General features: G+C 35.3%; 2 protein-coding genes across 2 annotated transcripts; both read right to left on the bottom strand.

Annotated features, from left to right (window-relative positions):
• Positions 1–885: 885 nt before the first annotated feature.
• On the bottom strand, positions 886–15,369 carry LOC137406696 (sodium/hydrogen exchanger 2-like). Its single transcript, XM_068093309.1, has 13 exons — positions 15,362–15,369; positions 13,051–13,193; positions 10,949–11,022; positions 10,410–10,535; positions 8,921–9,079; positions 7,916–8,022; positions 6,511–6,588; positions 5,383–5,543; positions 3,871–3,986; positions 3,508–3,673; positions 2,655–2,714; positions 2,470–2,528; positions 886–1,580 (listed from the first exon to the last, which is right to left on the bottom strand). Exons 1-13 carry the CDS (start codon positions 15,367–15,369, stop codon positions 1,167–1,169), a joined length of 1,671 nt encoding a protein of 556 aa, XP_067949410.1. The 3' UTR covers positions 886–1,166.
• Positions 15,370–16,800: 1,431 nt separating this feature from the next.
• Positions 16,801–20,892, bottom strand: LOC137406403 (sodium/hydrogen exchanger 3-like). Its single transcript, XM_068092977.1, has 4 exons — positions 20,839–20,892; positions 20,402–20,477; positions 17,698–17,892; positions 16,801–16,886 (listed from the first exon to the last, which is right to left on the bottom strand). Exons 1-4 carry the CDS (start codon positions 20,878–20,880, stop codon positions 16,801–16,803), a joined length of 399 nt encoding a protein of 132 aa, XP_067949078.1. The 5' UTR covers positions 20,881–20,892.
• Positions 20,893–21,125: the final 233 nt, after the last annotated feature.

Genomic DNA, 21,125 nt, shown 5'->3' with positions numbered 1-21,125 from the left:
TCTCTACCAGAAACCAATGCCCATGAGGTTAGGGCTATAGCTGCCTCTATGTTCATTTCAGATGATAATAATGTTGATGAAATTTTAGCCACTGGCCTATGGTCAAGCAAGTGGTCCTTTCTGGGACACTATAAAAGAGATATACCGTGGGACCTGTCTCAATTTAAGTCACTGGTGGTTGTTAATAAAGTGTTGAAGCTCTAATCTACACCCTTATCACTTTATACCCAAGACCCCTACCATGATGATTGGGTCCTTTGATACATACTATCAGACACTCCACGAGTAGATAAATTCCTTGGGTGAGGAGTTTTCCCCTCCTATCACACCTTACAAAGAAAAGGGTTCGGGGTGATATCCTTTAGTATCCCCTCCTTTGACCCTTACATTTTAATCCGCTTAGTGAATTCCATACAAGACAACTCCTGCCCAGCCACCTGTGTCTGTGGGATTCTATTAAGCATATAGTAACTGTATGGAAGTATGTGAAATAAAATTCAAGATTTTTTATAGTAAAATCCAATTTTATGATCATACTTACCATACAGTTACTATAGACCCACCCTTCCTCCCCACGGGAGTTGCCTTCTCTCTGCGTGCAAGTTGACTCACAAAACTGAGCTTGCGTAGTTGGAAGCGGATAAGGATGGGTCAAGGAAAGCTTTTTTTGTCCGCCAAAAGCTAAATTCGAACAATTAAGCATATAGTAACTGTATGGTAAGTATGATCATAAAATTGGATTTTACTATAAAAAATCTTGAAATTTGTGGTATTTACAATCAGACAATATATTCACTAGATTAACTGCTTTGGATGTTCAGCAATTTTCAGTGAAATCTGTCGATGTTATTAGTATTACATAATATATTTATTATAAATAGCTGGCCTTCATCTCACTATAATCATCTGAGATGTTTGTTAAGTCATGCAGAAGTCATAATAAAAGCGCCTATTGCCACTTGCAATTTATTATTTTCCGATATTCGTTGGTTGCTTTGGGTTAAAGACCGTACTCTCATTAGGCTCAAGGATACAAAAAATGAATATCATTTACAGAATGTCAAAAGGTTATAAAATTATTGTATCAGCCTAACAAACTGTGGATGTCGTTATATTAAAGCTTGATACAATTTCTTCATGATGACCTTGACCTTAGTAGACAAAGGTCAGAGACGAGTCTGACACTCGTCACTTTCTATTTCTTCGCTGCTATTATCTGCCTCTGTTGGCTCGATCTGTTTACTCGCTGCTGCCTTCTTTGCTAAGGACACCTCACTACCCCTTTCTGGTAGCTCTACGACAGTTGAAAGCGGGGATGTGAGCTCAATGCTGCTAGGCGCCGATGGCGCGGCCCTACCTAGCTCTATGTCTTCGCGAGAACCTTTTGACTCGAGCTCCTCGGCTCCGCTGTAGAAATCACTGTCAGCGCTGTAGCGCTTGGGGTGATTACGGGCAACAGCATCTGACTGGTCTACTTTAGTCCTGTTTCGCGGAGAGTAGACGATCCGCGTCGGCAATGGACTATCTGCTTCTGTTCTGGTACCACGCCGACTTGTAACCCGTGATTGCAGTCTCAAGGTCTACAAACAATAGGTGTGATATTTAACACCAGAAGAAACCCTCAAGCAGTGATGTAAATGTTTTATTAACAGGTTCAACAGCACTTGAGGTATCTCTGCAATGATAAATTAGATATTTCAACAATTTGACAACCATCAAGCGTTGAAATTATGGTGAAAAGATGTAAAAGAATTACTGATCAACAACTGCCCAGCAATGGATAGCATCGAGTCAGTATGAACACCTCTGCCAAGATCCTGCACCACTATGTAAAGCAGAAAAGACAAAAGGAAAACCTACCACAGGCCATGCAATACTATGGCTACGCATGTACATCTACCACAGGCCATGCAATACTATGGCTACGCATGTACATCTACCACAGGCCATGCAATACTATGGCTACGCAGGTACATCTACCACAGGCCATGCAATACTATGGCTACACAGGTACATCTACCACAGGCCATGCAATACTATGGCTACACAGGTACATCTACCACAGGCCATGCAATACTATGGCTACACAGGTACATCTACCACAGGCCATGCAATACTATGGCTACGCATGTACATCTGCCACAGGCCATGCAATACTATGGCTACACAGGTACATCTACCACAGGCCATGCAATACTATGGCTACACAGGTACATCTACCACAGGCCATGCAATACTATGGCTACGCAGGTACATCTACCACAGGCCATGCAATACTATAGCTACGCAGGTACATCTACCACAGGCCATGCAATACTATGGCTACGCAGGTACATCTACCACAGGCCACGCAATACTATGGCTACGCAGGTACATCTTAATTCAGACTACAGTAAAATAAAATCAAGATCGCAAGTTTGTTTTGTTTCACCGACACACATAATATGTAAATATGCATCAAAAACTCACTGCAATAGAGCCTTGTCTTGGGCGTCCTCCTTTTCTTACAATCTGTCCACTTTCCTCCGCTACATAAAAATGGGTTAATAAAAAACGCGCTACATAATTGCAGTAGACTGATTAAGATGGGTGGAAGTAAAAATACATGGAAAGAGCTGATTGTGTGCTTGAAGCACATAAGCAGTGAATCTCACCTTTTGATTGTACACATGGGCATTTTCGGAAGAATGATGTGCAACCTCCAACGTCTGCAACTATTTGAACAACAGAAATAACAAGTTAAAATTATGCATTGCGACAAACTTACGTGAATCATATATTCTAACATTTTCCGAAAACATTGTGAAACATGTGAGCTGTGTGCATTATAGGTTATATGCTAAACTACGAAGAAGCGATGCAACAAATCAACAGCAAACACTTGTTTTGTTTGACCAGGCATACCCAAACCTACGCCATACCCAAACCCTTCTATACCTAATAAATGACTGTGAATAAAATATTTTTCTGGAACAAGAAAGCTCTGAAAGTAAAACTCCTGTTACTATTGTAGACCTAATAGACACGTAATGCACTAGCTAATAGTAATTCAATATGACAACTCAAGGAATCTAAATTTTAAAATTATAAATATCCAGTTTTATATCGTTTATTATTTTTAATGTTATATGCAATAACTTAAACTGCTTATCATTTTTTAAGCTTTAGAATGAATTGAGTGTATTCAGTGTATGGTATATTCTTATAATAAAATTCAGTTCAACATATAACAGATTTAATATATGAATTGAATATTGCAACGGGTTAACCTTATATGGTCAAAGAGCAAATTCCTCATTATATATAAGTTTTTAACTATGACATTTTTCATTATTTTCTAAGGTTTTGAAGACGTGTTCATCCCAATTGTTTAATTTTGATGCTATATCATTATTGAAATATTCAGACAGCTAACAAAGTTTAGTACTAATAAATTTTGCTTTTTGTTTTTATCAAAGCTTCTTAAAATATGAACTTATAAGCACTAGACTGTTCAAGATAAAAGACCTTCTGATATTGGCGCTTGGCTGATCGAGCCCGACTCAGGTATACTTAAGCTTCCAGCACGGCTTCGCTTTAATCTCTCCAGTCGTTTACTTTTCTCTTGCAAGAGGAACATGAAGTTTGACCTGTCATCCATGTCAATTCCACTCCTCAGTTTTCGTGTATCCCTCTACAGTACAACTCACTGAGTGTAAAGAGAGCCTGACAAGCAAATCTACTAACATCTTTTTATTACAAGACTCGTGTTTAACACATGCCTAACTTGTAAAGTGATTTCAATGTTTATACACCACGTGCATCAAACAATTTTTGCTACTTGACTCGATATACATTCTACTGAATATCGTTGGACATTCATAAACATACAATCGATCCTGGCTTAGTGAGCAGCATTCCGAGGTGCTGCCCGTCTATCAAGTTATCATCAATAACGTGCTGTTCATGACTTAACCTTCTTTGCTCCGCTGTGGTAAGTTCTTCGTCTGCCAATAAGATAAGGATCTATGTCACTTACATTTGAAGTGCATCCATGAAATGCATCGCAGGTGCTACACATTGAATAAAGGTCATGAGCTCTTTAGTTATTCTCTAAGGAAGGTGGCTCAATAATGATGAAAGCATGGATTAAAATTAGAAAGGAAATTTTAGTCCCACAATGAAATGTAATGCTTGTGACTCCTGACAGTTTTTACTCATCTCATTAGTTTTGTTTGTTAGTCCTAAAAAAAATCTGAACAGAAAAAGCTACAAAAAATTGAAAACTTACTTCAATAAACTTAGATTCTCCCCTAATATTCTTTAATTATGCTAGGGAAATAAGGAAAAATATTACATTTGACTATAATTCAACACTTTTCACTTCATTTTCTCACTAAACTATTTTCTAAAACAGTTTGAGAGTAAAAACAGTCGTTCTCACTTGTAACAAGTAAATGCATGTAAATAATGAAATAATTACAGCTATATGGGGGTGAATAAGTGCCCACATGGAAATAGCTGATCACATTGATTGGATGTGCAATTGAATACATACTATGAGCCTCCTGTAACGTAAACCTCCTTTTACATAAATTCCACTTAATAAAAAGAATTTATGTAAACAATTCCATATAATGTAAAGTGTCAAATTGGACCAAGTTCTCAAGTTCAATTTAATAACGAGAATGTCATAGCCTTAAAAAATCGTTTTTTCTTTCTCGGGTGAGAAGAAAACATATAAGGGTATCGCTATCATATAAACTAGTTTCCTTATAGTTCAGCATGCAGCTAGAGGTTGTCCGGTGTGCCAGTAGAGCGCCGATAATAAGTATGTGCACAGTTATTCAGAACTACCAAATGACAAGCAATTGTCAGAGTGTCGGTCTACCAAGGTGAATGTCATGAGTTTTCTTGAGCACAATCTTTTATCCTAATCTCTAACTATGGTTTCAGACAGGCAGATGGCCAGACAGATAGGCTTTCATTAGAGTAAAGTTATATTTTTGAAGCTTTTGATATGCATTGAAGGTATGGGTGCCTTCAACTTAATGTAAAATTACCATAATCATGATCCTAAATCAAGTCAAAGTGATAGGAAAGAGAAAAGTTGTCGATACAAACCAATAATACCACAGTTACTGTCATTACACTAAAAGGTTAAGTTTGATTTTTCTTTTCAAGGGCAAACAGGGTGAGTTTAGGAAGATCTTGAGATTTATTAGGCAGTCTACATTTATTTTACTGTTCGTATAACGAAAAATTCATATATTGTAGACATTCTTGGAATGGACTATTGACATTGTAGAAATGTTTACTGCGCATAGGTGTAGAGATATCAACATTAGGAGCGTTACATTGTAGTCTGAACGCCTTTTATTGAAGATGTGGAAAATAGCTCACCTTCTAACATTTCAGGGGTGATGTAGGCTATATCATCTACATGTTCGGGCTCCTCAATATCACCGTATCTGGTGAGCTGGCCAAGTAGGGATGGTGTTGTAGGTTTCCATCCGTTTCTAGCTGTATCAGTACACACGCTAAGAGTATCACCAGCTATCACACTGTAAAAAAATTAAAATAGCTAATCAGCAGAATTGTCAGTATAGGTATTGAGACGGTTGGATTAGCACCTGTTCACTGTTGTCACATTCGATGTTTAAGAACAATTATGACGCATATATGTCATTTTTAATCCAGCAACAGACCACGCTTGGGGTCTTGGGGCTTGTGCGACATTAGCTGGGTTACAGTGCACCTATGGCTCCATCATCATTATCTCGTGCTCAGGTTGAGTGAATTTTGCTATAGTTTTTCATTTTTTCATTAATTTGTATTTAACCTGATATATTTACTAATATGCAGTTTCTTTTTCTGTATTGTTTCTGTTGATGAACATAAACACACACATGCACACACCACACACACCACACACATCACACACACACGCACGCACGCACCCACGCACCCACGCACCCACGTACCCATGCACCCACGCACCCACACACCCACATCCCCACACCCCCACACACCCACACACCACACACACCACACACACACCACACCACACCACACCACACACACACACACCACACACACACCACACACCCGCACCCACACACCACACATCACACACACACAGCTTATTGGACCATTTTAACAGTAAATAGACAATCGTGAATGCTTTTTAGAAAAAAGTGATAAGCCCACCATTATGATAACTCTTTTTTAATATTAAATTTAAAGAACAAGCAGTGAAAAAACTTTGAATTTTATTTGGCAATATAACAGTCATTCGATATTATTGAAAACAGAGATTACACATGTAAAATGAAACATTATAAACCCGAAAACATCATCATACATTTTTGGCTTCAGTAACTAGTGAAAAGTTAAAATTGCCAACTATGTACACTTTGAAACTTTTACCTGCGGTTTGACCTGTGCTTCATTTCTGTGGCTTTAAAATAGTGAAGTCAAAGCCTATCTATTGTTTTTGATCATGTCGCAGGGAAGCAAGCTTCAACTTACCTGCCTTCCAGAGGGCTAAGTGGGCCTCCTTCAAAAGTTTCAGCAATTTCAACACCTTGCAGAGCTGCGAAGTGCTGCCTAAAACAGAGAAAAGGCTATCAAAGTATGGCTAACCCAAAAGCCAAAAAGGGGAAGAAAGAAAAAAGAATTAATTAAAAAGTAACTGAGAAAGAGGTGTACAAAAGAGTAAAATAGAGAGAGAACAATGGCCGAATGAAAATAACGATAGGAGAGAAAAAGATTAGCGAAAGAAATTAGAGAGAGAGGAATAGAGAGAGAAAAGGGAGAGAAAAGAATCAAGAGAAGGATAACTGCCTATATGTTATCAAGAGAAGGATAACTGTCTATATGTTATCAAGAGAAGGATAACTGCCTATATGTTATCAAGAGAAGGATAACTGTCTATATGTTATCAAGAGAAGGATAACTGCCTATATGTTATCAAGAGAAGGATAACTGCCTATATGTTATCAAGAGAAGGATAACTGCCTATATGTTATCAAGAGAAGGATAACTGCCTATATGTTATCAAGAGAAGGATAACTGCCTATATGTTATCAAGAGAAGGATAACTGCCTATATGTTATCAAGAGAAGGATAACTGCCTATATTTTATCAAAAGAAGGATAACTGCCTATATGTTATCAAGTGAAGGATAACTGCCTATATTTTATCAAAAGAAAGATAACTGCCTATATGTTATCAAGAGAAGGATAACTGCCTATATGTTATCAAGAGAAGGATAACTGCCTATATTTTATCAAAAGAAGGATAACTGCCTATATGTTATCAAGTGAAGGATAACTGCCTATATTTTATCAAAAGAAAGATAACTGCCTATATGTTATCAAGAGAAGGATAACTGCCCATATGTTATCAAGAGAAGGATAACTACCTATATTTTATCAAGAGAAGGATAACTGCCTATACGTTATCAAGAGAAGGTCGGGCTGCTGACTTTGGCATGGGATTTGTCCCATTGATTAGTGCTTTTTATAGAGGCCATAGGACAAAAAAGAAGTAACAAAGCTCAATGGTTACAAGCAGAGATATTATTTGATTGTTAACCTCAAGACCTTAGACTAAGCCTAACAATTTCGATCAGCGATCTTTGTTGCCCATCCTTAAGGGTATACTTAATATTTCGCTAGTGAAGTATTTTACCCAAAATGCTTGTTGTTGTAAACTGAGGCTATTAAAGACCCTTTAAGACACAACCAGAGAATTATGGGAAAATTAAACCAGAAATGAGACGAGCTCACTTTCAAATAAATATTTAAATAAAGTTCTTGCATAAAAAATATAAAATCGCATCACAGCTTTCTCAGAAAACTTTTCAAAAGGCAAAGAAATAGAACTAAAATATGACAAAGACATACATCAGACATGTAATGCTCTTTCTTACTTGAGTGCTATTTTTTCATAGAGTTTCATAATCTTCTCATCCTTCCTCATGGGATTCCTCTGTAGCAAGTGCTTTATGTGCTTGTCATCCAGTTGAATGACCCAATTCTGTAACACAGGCTATGGCGTGTTTAATAGTGGCAACATAATTTTATGCTGGTTTTCATCCAACAACTCAGCCTCTAAGAACACTATATTAAAATTTTAATCTACTCAATTTGCAATCAAACAACAAACTGCTATTTAGTACCAATTATTTTTAAAGCATGGTCAGACAACTCACAATGTACCTTAACTGAATGTTTTCTTGAATCAGAGAACAGGTGCAACAAAATCGCTGCTAGAATGACATTCTGGGTTTGTTATGTTCCATTTCACTTTTACTGTGCATTCATCTGTTTAACAATTTTTTCAGCGTAACTTAATTTGCATTGTATTAGAATTATTTGAAAATTTTACTGTCGCTGTCATGAAAATCATTTGCTTCTACAAGACTTTTATATAGGTAGCTTTGAATATCAAAAATGGGAGTTAACTGTTTAAACTATAAAATTTGAGAGAAACTATTTGCAAGAAAGTTTAACGTCTGATAAATGAGTAGCCATAATCATTATTTGGAAGCAGATTCATGGCATTACAACAACACCGTGTTGCTGGGCAACATTTAAATAAAATTGTCTATGCTTGGCTTTTGAATTTTGCAAAAATTATTGCTTCAGGCTGCACACTAACATTTGCTATTTTTCCATTCATTTTTAACTTATTAATAAACTTATGAAATTTAAACTAAAAGCGATGAAAGTAAAACCTATTGGTTGTGTTATCACATGAAACGATAATTCACTTTGTAATTAGAGGGAATCTTTACACATGACAGCAATATTTAAAGATATGCGCCACACTGTAAATACAAGCAAATTCTGCCAATCATGTTTTCAAGCTGCAAATATTGTCAAACAGATTTAGGTAGAGCAGATTTGTAGGCTAAAGACTAAAAATTACATACATAGAAAACGAAGACACCATGGTCACCAACGATCTGTTCGACACCGGCCATGACATGATCAGCAGCATTAACAGTAAGCTCATTTAGCAATGAGAGATTCTGCTCGGTTTCTTTTGTTTTGATTTCCAGCAGGCTAACAAGGGGTTTGATGGTCCCACCCTAAAAATTTATAAAGAGACTCATGCTGTGCTACTAACAAAATACAAGTTAAAGTTAGAAGTTGTCATACCTTATGTTTTAGACAAATAAACAGTGGTAGATTTTAATGGTGATCCCATATTACACAATGGCAACTTTACTAACAAAATTGCCAATGAAGGAGAAAAATATTAGAGTTGCCAAAAATTGGCTAGCTGTAATTTACGAATTGTTTTTTGTCGAAACGTGCAGAACAGCTTTTAAATTCTTCTAATCTTCCCAGAAAAACCTGCCTTCTCATGATAGTATCTTGAAGATCCAATGCCTTCAAACATACTTTACTTCTAGGAGCTGTTTGTTCTTGTCATTGCCATAGCAACAGAAACATTCTCCAGCTATGGAGACACTTTCTTTCACTTCCGAATTTTTGGAAGGTATTTAACTGAAAAATACTAAACACTACCATCGTATTTACATCCTTCTCAGTTATAAAACCTTTCCGTCATCTTCCAATCTACTTGAAGTATAAATTAGATCATGAAATAATTATGTGCCATGCAATAATTTATTATCCCTACTGATAGAATTACTCACATTATATGGTTTTAACACTGATATTTTTTAAATAGTTCTGAAGACTGCCTGTTGGCTAATTGTAGTGAGATAGATGAGATAACTCCAAGTTGTTCACAAAGTTCTTTTTTATTATTATGAAAATAACTCATCCGCTTTATATGACATACTTAAAAAAGTACTTTTAGCTTAATAATACTTATACAGCCTGTAGCATAACATACCCCTAGCCAAAGCAGCACTGCAGAAAGCAAAACTTGTGCATAAAAGCTGCTAATCAATAAATTCCATATTTGTATTGAGTGGAATGCCTTTGACGAGCTTCTTTTGATAGAAAAAGCAAAACCAAACAAGCAAACTATTGATTTGCTGCCATGTTCATATCTTCTCATGTATATTCAGTAAAATCTATGTTAGGAAACAAGCTTCGCTAATCAAATACAACACTAATCATAGACTCCTTGGGGAAACCAACCAAGTCAATAAGCTGCTAACCATAGGAATGATCAGTACTGAAGTAGCTGTGAGAGAAAACAACTCTCATTTAAATAGATAACACTAATTTGCAGATAACACATTTGCAGACAAAATAGCTCCAAACAACTCACTTGTAAGGTCTGATATAATTAGTCTCAAATGAAAGATATATAGGAAAACATTATGGCATAGGACACCCTCATAAACTCGCCTGTCAAAAGCATAAAATCACATCCAATCCAACATTACCCATAATTCTCTTTTAATACTACTGTTAATAGGTTAGCCTGATTCAACTCACTTGGATAAACACGGTGAATATGACTAGCATAAGCATGGTAGTCATTAACAGATCCATTGTTTCTTGGTCCAGTTTAAGTAGAGATACAAGTGAGAAGGCCACAGCACCTCTAAGTCCACCATATGCCTGAATATATGAAAAGGCACTGAGAGAGATATCGTTAACAAAATGCACATATCAGCAGCTACATCAGTGGCAGCTCCAACAGCTAACTTTAATAAGAATACAAACATTTAGGTAACAACCAATAAAAGACACGCAATAGGTTTAGAGCTAGCATTTTTCATCCATAACTTATAGAGCTCAAACGAACAGAGTTTCGGTATTGCGAGTCCACACTCTACTAACTTGTGAGCAGTAAATAACAACATTATCTGAATCAATTTAATAACGTGACAACAAGATGATCAACCAGCCAAATTTGATGAGTTGCTGCAGTATAAAAAGTAATCATAAACAATGACAATAGCATAGTAACAATAATAATAATAGTAATAATAATAATTATGTGGCTTACTGACTGACAGCCACCCACTCACCATAATCAGTTGCTCTCTTTTAGAGATTTTTCTCACCCTGTTTCTGTTTAGAATGGCACTCAATATGTAGGTGACTACAACAAGAGAGGAAAACTTCTAGAATACAGCATAGTGACATCATAGACTAAACACTTCTAGCTTGGTTTAACCGATGTTGCTAGAAAATTATTTCAATCTAAATACTGTGTGTTGCATTTTGTTATATACAACATAATCTATATAAAAATTAATTAATTAATACTTATTACTATTTATTGTGTCTGTATTATTATTATTAGGGTGTCAGGGTGGCCTAGTGGTAGGGCCTGTGTCAACCATGGGGTTGGTGGTTCGAGTCCTACTTAATGCTGACCTGACAAAAAGCTCTCAGCAAGCTTTCAACCCTAAATTGGGGGTCTTTTGGATCTAGACCATAACTTGGAGGTCCCGTGTACCACACTGACAATGTGGGCGCGAGTTCAAGATCCACCTCTGTCTTTTGCACATTGAGCAAGTTAAATGGCTACCTGGCTCTGTTCAAGTTAACCTAACAGTTCCAGAAGTAGTAAATACTAAAAACTGGGCTACGACTTCTCTACCATACTGCTCAACCCAAGCATGCATTGTTAAGATGAAAGTCATTGTCGATTTCCGACAGACAGCAAGTCATTGTTGCTAGAGGAATGCTTGACGTTGTTTAGGTAATAAAAAGTCTTTGCGCAGAAAAATTATCTTATTTAACATATACAACAGTTACCAAGCTAACTTTTAAACTTCATACCATAGAAAAAGTGTTTTTGTGCAGTTTAAATAAATTAAGAGAACAAATTAACAATTACCGTATTACACGGAAGTGTGTTTGTGAAAAGGTTATTTTTGCAGCAGAAACTCGCTATATTCAATACTTTGTTGAACGGGAAGTAGAAAAGTCTTTGCACAGAAAACCTATTTTATTTTTAATGTGTGCATCATTTACCATTCTAACTTTTAAACTTCACATAATTAGAAAAGTGTTTTTGTGCAGTTTACCTCTTGATGCTAATACAAACGTAAAAATGAAGTATCGGAATTTCTTTGTCTGATACTTTGTCTGACCAGATAGAGCGATTGTCGAGAGATTATCCACGTGAAAAGCATTTACCAGCTTTTACAAATTTACCAAAGCCAAAAATATGAGTGTAACACATTAGAAATTGAAACAACACATTTGAAAATTACAAAGTAAAAAAAATAGGTAATGGTAAAAAAATTAGCTCCTAAAAAAATTCAAAAAATAACAAACACAAAAAGTAGTATTAATTAATAATAAAAAGTGCGCATTTGGCTTACGAAATCGTGAAAAGGATTTACGGTATGTGGTAAGAATGATAGGAGTAATAAGAATGGATCAGCCTTGTGCTTGTTAGCAGGCTTGCGACTTGAATGTCGCGAGTTGAAGTCCGCTAAGAGGGTAAGTTTTCGTTGGTCAAACTTTATCGCCATAACTGGACAGACAAATGACAGACAGACAGACGTGGAGATTTATATTCTGTATATAGATTGTCCGTCATCCATTTGTCTGTTCATTTGTTTGCTGGCTTGTCACAAGGCAATTTTGATTCTCTGATTAGCACAATTACTCTGAGGTTTCGGAAGGTGGCCGATTAGCTCAGCTGGTTACAGTGTCTGTCTAATGTTATGCGTTCAAGCTACATATTGGCCAACATTTCAATAAGCTCATTAGTTCCGTGCACAAAATTTTGTGATTGCATGAGACACAACAGACACATGAGATACAATAATAAAATAAAAGGCTTTCACATCTATACGGTTCTTTATCATTTCTGACACTTTAACATGTAAAAGTCATCTTTTGATGAATACGCGAGTCACCTTAAATGGATCTCAACTGATCTTTATTTCTAATCAAAGGAATCGTAATTAAAATCATAATCTGTCTAATTAGGTCAACTCATTTCAGCGAATCTGATTAAATACATCGATAATTCTAAGTTGACATTTACGAAGGCTTATGAACAAAGACACAGCTTGCTCTCTTTCAACTTGTAAATTAGTAATGCATATCATCTTTTGGCAGACAACTTAAAATGGTGTTACATGAACATGAGTTAGATAATGCTTACCAACAAAACGGGTTATGAGGCAAAGAAAGATTGTGGCACCAATAAATCCGATATGGAATTGATGGTTTACCCTCACTAAGTTGACGCCGAGATAAAGAAATATGAAAGAGTCAGAGGCCGCACTGTAAACAAACAACGAGACACTCAAATACAATTCAACTGAAGACAAACGCACATATCTCACTCTCGTAGCTAGCTTTTGTAATTTTGTAACCATGTCAAACCACCTTTTTACTTTTAGCCAACTTTTCCTAGTCAAACCTCTGCGTACTAAGTTAATCTGTTCTAAGATTTTTTTGCTATATAAAAGCTGTTGTAATCTAAAACAAATATTCATTTAAGAATACATTCTATGTTGCTTCATCCGTTCTAGAGATCAATGATTACAACGATGAATACTTCAGCATTAATGGTCATACTGTTCAATTGAAACGATCTGTTAATATGATGTTGGTAAACATAGTCATTTACCGTAAAACCTCTAATTAAACACCACCTCTATTTTAACACCGCCTCCAATTGACTGTCACCCTGAGAGATGGGTAGAAAAATAGAGTGCCACTCTCTATTTGAACACCACCTCAATTTGACCGCCCTTTTGAAATTGTTGTATCTTTACGAGTCCATAATATAAATTAATCAGTAGAATAGTGTCTACAACATCGTACTAATAATGAATCGTTTACATCAATATCAATTAGTTCTCTCGGTAGCCAACTCCAAAGTATTTCATTTTAGTTTCATTGAAACTTTGAAAGCAACACCATAGAAATAATTAATAACTGTCTCAGGCTAATAGTAGTTCCTTGTTTAACGCGGTCTTAATACTTTGAAGTACATGAATATAAAAACTGTTTACATTCGCGATGGCACAAAGGCCACGTTTAGTGAGCAAAACTTTTATGCGTTGCATTTATGCTAAATGCAACGAGTAAAAGTTTTGCTCTGCCAAAAAATTGTTTGGACGCTAATATCGACTAGTTATGCAGTGCAAAAAAAGAGTTGAGGTCAGAAGACATTGTGGAAGATATTGGACAACCAGAAGATGTTTGTTCCATTGAAAGCAACAACCAGAACGCAGTTATCCGAGCAAACGATGTGAATATTTTTGTTTTAAAAACGTTAATTTTAGTTTCTGCACATAATATAAGTATAGTTCGTTTATGTCACTTGTTCTTGAAAATATCTTTGTAGCATTTAATAAATTATTATTATTATATAACTAATAAATTGATCAATTTATCGCATATTATTTGATAGCATCATTGCGGTGATTTAAACTTACAATTAATTGACTCTCGGAACTCCTCTTCTATTGCACGTAAAAAGCTAGTTTTGGCTGCAAACTGTAGCAAACATATCAATGAGTGCAATGAGTTTTTATGCAACATTGGTAAATATAGATATACCATAAAAATATGTTTTCATATTTAGAAATAAATAAAAATTGAAAGCTCCAACAAATTGCAAAGCAGGACACAGGCAATAATATCATTGCAGGTTGATTGCAAGCAATAGATATCAATTGGTAGAGATATTTCTTGATTTCTTAATGTATATTCATTAAGAGATCTTTGACAAGTTGGAGGTAAGTTAGCAGATTTATTGCATCCAAAAGGTTTCATATCGCTTCACCAAAAAATGAGGGCAAAATAAAGGCGACATTTGCTACACTCGATAAATTTATCTTTCTGAAATTCTGATGAGCCATTTGAAAAATACAGCGCCAGACTCTATTTCAACTTCCAATTGCTCGCCCTATAGATGAATGGTTGAAAAATAGAGCGGCATGGCGTTCAATTAGAGGTTTTACAGTATGTAGAATTATAAACTTCAGATCAGTAGAAGCATCTTGTAGCTAAAACGTTCAAGCCAATGATGTTAATAAATTGTTTTACTTGAGCTTAGCAAAACAATCTTTAAAACAAAAGTAATATATAAAGTATTGTAGAAAGAAAATAAAGTAAATTATATTACAGAATAAACTAAAACGGTCTATTTCTACTTTGTCTTTAGGTTAGACTGTCGATTGAAAGTGTAGCCTTAGTGATCCAGGAGATCCTCGGTGTGTAGATAGAGGTGGTGATAGAGGCATGGGCTAAACTAACAAAAGTCTACATGAACTGTCAGTTAATATAATTCTAAAAATTTGTAAATGCTGCTACTTTTTTTATGTTTTAATGGATAACAAATTTATGGGTAACGGCATTGAATAACTAAGGAAAACAGCCAACTGCAAAAATGTTTAGAGAGGAGACAACTCATCTTGCCATTTTCATGAAGTATATTTTACAGAGAGGAGACAACTCACCTTGCCATTTTCGAGAAGTATGTTTGACAGAGAGGACACAACTCACCTTGCCATTTTCATGAAGTATTTGATTGTAACGTAAGACTTGTGTGAGATGTTATGGAATGCATATTGGGCCTGCAGAAGACCACATACCGTCAGTCTGAAAAGGTAAATCTCAAAGTGCATCTATATCTTAACAAAATTAATGCCTTTTGAGTTATAAGAACAAGAAATGTAAATGAAATTTTTCGGTCATTAACCAAAATTTCATCATAATGAGAAACTAGAGATGATGACAAAGTTTTGGTACTATAATTCATTTGGCCTAATAAATAGCTAATGAGCTTTTTAGTACAAAAGTTTGTGCAAGATTGTGAATGGGCCAAGAATTTCAGTCTAGAAAGGAAGAATCAGCTCACTTGGGTTAAGTAAAACTTTCAATGACGAATACTAAAGTTTCATAATAAGTTTGTGCTGTAGGTTGTTTCATAAGGAAAATTCAAATAGAAGGACTTTTCCTATTATCGCGTCTGTGGTAAGAGTTTGCTTTTGCCATTTATTTTAAAAAAACAATTTCTATTATTCACCATTATTTACTCAATGGTAAATACGTAAAAGGTCATAACTGTAAGAAGAAAATAATGTGCAGCTTAAAGGCCTCTGTTAACCTTAAATCTTCACTTTCTTCCAGTTGTTCACATTTCCCATTTTGAATTAGCAAGTTTGGAAAAATCTCCTGGTTTGAATGTTTCTATCTAAAGGAGATGTGACAGCAGGTAAGTCTAACTATTTTAAAAAATCATTAAAGACTGAACAACTCTACATTAATCTTGAGTATAGTTTTTTCATGAAACAAGCATTTGGTATGCTTGAGTAACGATGACAATGGATTAAAAACATGAAGTCCTTATAATTATGTAACTGACTATTTGCTGATCTGACTAGAAATTTAATGCTCTGGGTATCACTTTATTACCTTTCTTTTGTTGCCCTAGGCGCTCAAAAAACTTGGTTTAATATAATCTAATATCCACCATAATCTGATCACGAGTTTCAATGCTGGAGTGTTGTCATTCTACCTAATTAGTTGCTACAGATTGTATGTCTACTGCATGCTGATGTCTATGGATACAAGCAATATGATAACCATATGATAGCAACAGCTTGGAAGTCTGGAAAGGTTAACATTAGCTAACTCTAGTTTCCCTTAAACATAATTAACTGCTACAAAAACAGCAGACACAAAATCTTCTATGCTTAGATGCGCTGACAATATTAAAACTGTGATTAGTAAAACAGTAAAAAGCTATTAATACGCATGATTGTCAGCATGTTAACATTGCATGGCACAAAAAGAAGACTGAAACAGAGACAAATCTACAACTGTTTTAGTATAAACAAATAACTCCATAAAGTTGACAAAATTCTCATGTCACACCTTAAAAATAAACAATGACTTACCCAATGATACCCGAGAAACTGAATAGTTCAGAGGTAAGGTAAGACAGGTATGCTAGTGTGAACACAAGTAGAGGCTCCACAACTGTAATATGAGTAAGTCATATTTGCAAGGAGAGATGTAAGCTATCTTGATGAAGCATCTACTCATGAAGCTGAGTTGATCATGGGACTCTCACTGAGAAATGATGCTTTGAAAAAAACACATAATTTATGCTGACTGACATTTGATTACTAGCTGGTTGGTTGATCCCAACCACTTATAGAAGTTGGGATTAACCAAACAGCTAACCTAAGGTCTTTTAGCTATCGGCATGTCTACTAGATGTGAATTGATCTAAGAGAGAGTCTATGCTTGCTCTAAAGGTGTGATACCTTTTGTTGTTTTCATTTCAATTATTATTTAGTTCAAAGAGAATGTAGCCTTTTAATAAAAATAGCTAAACTTGGTTTAACATTTAAACTCATTACAAAAGGCAAAATTGTTATTAAAATATTTAGGTTGTAAAAATGTGGAAGTGTTATTTACATGTAAATACTGCAATGTTGGATTTGTCATGAGTGTTTTCAAGTTGTATTAAAAATGCATGGTTCTTCGTATTTATATGTAATCTAATATTTGCAATTTTTTCAATTTAGAAGTTTACTGTGTTTTTTAAGATCTCAGATTTTTTTATACAAAATCATAGTTTAATGATATATGGTTTTGTAAAACAGTAATGATAACAGTTTTAATAGTTGGTAAAACATCAATTTTGTCCCAAATTTAAAACCAACCATCATTCATAAAATTAAACCTTCTTAGTTGTTATGTCCAGTCTTTGCAAAATGAAAGACTTTTTTATAAATCAAGAAAGATGCTCAGAATACATGAAAGTAATAGTAAGAAAGCTTACCTCGTGTCTCAACTGTATACTTAGTCAGTACAGCCGTTAAGACAGCGAATAGTGCACCAATAGTAATGCCACCGATACTCGAGGTGAAGAACTTGACAAATGCAATAACATACATGACAGCTGTAAGTTCTTCACCTGCGTCGACATAACAGTTCATTCCATCAAGCGTGTGATAAAGAACAACTGTTACTGCATCTATAAAAGATGTTGATAGGAGGTTACAGCTCCTGGTATATTAAACTGCTAATATTCTAAGACGCAATTACTATTCGCGAAGAAGCAAGCTTTAATGGTTTAACAGAAATTGTTGTAAGTTCAGAGGTTTGAAAAAAGAAACAATATATATAAAACAAATATTTGTTTTATTATATTGTCTATGGTCATTTATAATAAAACAAATGTTTTGTTTTGTTATAAACGGGACCAATTAATTTCTTTGTAGAACAGTAGGTTTGTTAACATTAAAGAAGTTTATAAAGAAACAAGTTTTTATCCTGTGATGTAAGAATAATGAATTAGAATAGATCAAACAAGAAAATATTCATAAAGGCTTGCTACCTTCATACTAATGAAAGGAGGAGTCAACTCCCATAGTAACACTTGGTATGATTGCATCCTTTTCTCATAAGTCTAAGCAACTCATACATACAACAAAAGTACAAACTTACAAAAGACTTGCACAAGAACTAATAGCTCAGTTCAAGTCAAATTCTATGATGAAAGTATAAACCTGAGCTGTATATAATGAAAGAAAACCTTTTTTCCTTCACCATCTAAAATCTATGATATTGTCACACTGGGAGGATGAGAGAAAAACGCAAAGCAAGAACATGGAATTAGCAACAATATCAATTTTACTACTATGTTTGTTTGTGGATTCATATTTATTTCAGGACAAACTTAAACACTCGCCATGCGATCGACTACTGGCATATAAAGCTATTATTAACTCTATGACTATCAACTCTATGAACACAGTATAAACCTTCAGCTTCAAACCACATGGTAAAAGTTGTGTGTCAGCAGATAATTATTGTATATGGTTTCATTGATAAGCTTTAAATACTGCATCACCTATCTACAGTGAATGTTACAGGCAATCCTGGCATTCTCATGGTTACAATGTAGGCAGCAGACCTGGTTGTCTTTTCCGTGGTGCCACAAATGGTAAAAAAATTGTCACGGTTATCTTTGTCATTGACAATACTGATCTCTCTAACCTCATAAGCTTTCTATCTACAGGTTCATTCTATGTGTCTTACTTTTTAGCAGTGGTGTCGCTTCTCCCATGTACATTATTTAAGATTGTGATCATCATTACAACAATAGCAGAATTGTTTCTAAGACCGATTACCTGGCTAATGAGCTCTGTCCACAAGGATTGTTGTGAGCTGTTTTACTACTGTCTATTTTTTTTGCTTTTCTAATCTTATGTACTTGACTTATCAGTATATAAATTATAGATTGATGTTGTCTATGGTGGTTGATATTTTTTCAGTTTTCTTTTACATCAGCGCTGTCCTAAAAGTTTCTTGCACTTTTTACGAGATGACTACTTAGGCAGTTGAACAGCCCTTCTTTATGGCCACAGCTTAGCTTAATGAGCTATACGTATGTTCATTAATGTCGTACCCTTATCACAAAAGTGACTTCCTAACATACTAAAGTACGACAGGTCACTAAGTACTACTATATACTCGGCTCCCAACTTACACTCATGTTAAACCCGCAAGTCAAACTTCACGAACACATTTACCTAGTTAACTAAGCTGTAACAATGAAGCTCTTGTCTGTGATCAGCTCAGATGCGCGCATACTGAGTAACATAATATATAAACAGTTTTGCACAAATCAAGCAGTTCTGTAGTCAGCCATACATTTTGCAATCCTTTCCCAGACTTTCTATCATAAGGACAGCGTCTGAGTTTAAACTGTTGTCTGATGCGGCTGTGTCGGTCCAAGTTATGACAACTTTGACCAATAGGTAACTTTTGCGACAGATGATGCAAGCATCACGTGCTGAGTATTAGTAAGTTTTGTGCTGTAATTTTTGGTTTTTTATTACTGTTATCAATAATTTTTAATACTAATAGCAGTGTTAATAAGCTGTGGTCATAGGCAAGCACTGTTCAACCATCCAAGTAGTCATCTAGTAATTGGGTAGTCTGTTGCCGGTATAACCATATTTTACTCTCTCGTGTATGCTGTATAAGCATGTTGCACCATATTGTAGCCTAAGAGCAGGTGTGCGAGATGACTTAGGCTACTTCTTGCGCAGTGCACTACTCAATTTTCAAAGTTCAGACTTTTTTAATGTCTGGACATGGCACAGGCTGTACTAGTGTACTAAACAAACAAGGGTCCACTGTAATTGATCGTCGAGTGCACTCGAGTAACTTTGTATGCCCTTATCCGACTCTCCAAGCATATTATTCATGGGCTTTATCACATTGATTTAGGATTATGCTTTTCAAAATTTCCTACTCCGTATAACATTGCACCCATAAATCCTTGTTTGTGGGTTAGAGAAAACTGTTACAGCCCATATTTATTTCAGGACACACATTTATCCTCAACACGTAAACAATGACAGACCATAAAAATCAAAAAAAAATTTTTTACACTATAATGTTATGAATGCACTAACATGATTGGCTAGCCAATCAACACAAGATATATGAACAAGCAAAAATATGACTCTTACCATTCAGCAATGACTCTCCAAACACTATGAAGTACAAGACACTATTTACACCAACTTCTTGGAAAATTGCCAGAACCTACAGCCAACAAACAAACCACCATATATCATAAAATTTAAATAAAATAGAATGGATTGTAGCGTTGGTTTTAACTTAGTTACTGAATAGTATATATGAAGCGTGTTTCCAAAACATTAACAAATAATTTCTGATGCCCTTGTAAATGAAAAAGGTTCACCAAGATTGTTGTTTGGAGGCTAATGTTAAACCTATCATAATTCCTATAGAAAGTTACTTCCAAGCTTTGTGACTACTTACTAACATGCAAAAATGTGTATGTTAGCATCTAAGACAACCAGCTGATTCACATAGTAAGGCTCTCATAGACCTGGTCCCTTGTTAGTTTATGGAACTCAATGAATGAATGGACTAAACTTACAGCAACTGGGTCAACAGCCACAATGATAGATGCAAAGAGCATGCAATGAATAAATGAGATCTGGTGGTCTGGTGGTAGTGCTCCAGCTTGTGCGAGGAGCCAGAGAAGTGGACCTGTAATTATGTTTAAACATCCTGCATCACTCTGGTATATTAAAAACTAGCTGAATGTCTGGCATTGCACAGGTAATAAAAAAGTTTTCGCGTAGAAAATTTACTTTTAATTTGCCAAGTACCTTTATTTAATGAATTTGAGTAACTTAAGCTAGTCTAAATCTCTACTATAAT

This window comes from Watersipora subatra, chromosome 10, assembly GCF_963576615.1.
Source record: "Watersipora subatra chromosome 10, tzWatSuba1.1, whole genome shotgun sequence".
NCBI classification, from domain to species: Eukaryota; Metazoa; Bryozoa; class Gymnolaemata; order Cheilostomatida; family Watersiporidae; genus Watersipora; species Watersipora subatra.
This window is presented reverse-complemented; position numbering and strand designations above follow the sequence as displayed.

Coding starts and splice junctions, on each gene's coding strand:
- LOC137406696 (XM_068093309.1), bottom strand. Junction 11,023..13,050: donor CCTCATAACCCGTTTTGTTG/GTAAGCATTATC, acceptor CTCTTGTTGTAG/TCACCTACATATTGAGTGCC. Junction 2,529..2,654: donor CCCATGTGTACAATCAAAAG/GTGAGATTCACT, acceptor ATTTTTATGTAG/CGGAGGAAAGTGGACAGATT.
- LOC137406403 (XM_068092977.1), bottom strand. CDS start 20,880: ATGCTCTTTGCATCTATCATTGTGGCTGTTGACCCAGTTGCT. Junction 20,478..20,838: donor TGGCTGTTGACCCAGTTGCT/GTAAGTTTAGTC, acceptor TGTTGGCTGTAG/GTTCTGGCAATTTTCCAAGA. Junction 16,887..17,697: donor GTATACAGTTGAGACACGAG/GTAAGCTTTCTT, acceptor CTCATATTACAG/TTGTGGAGCCTCTACTTGTG.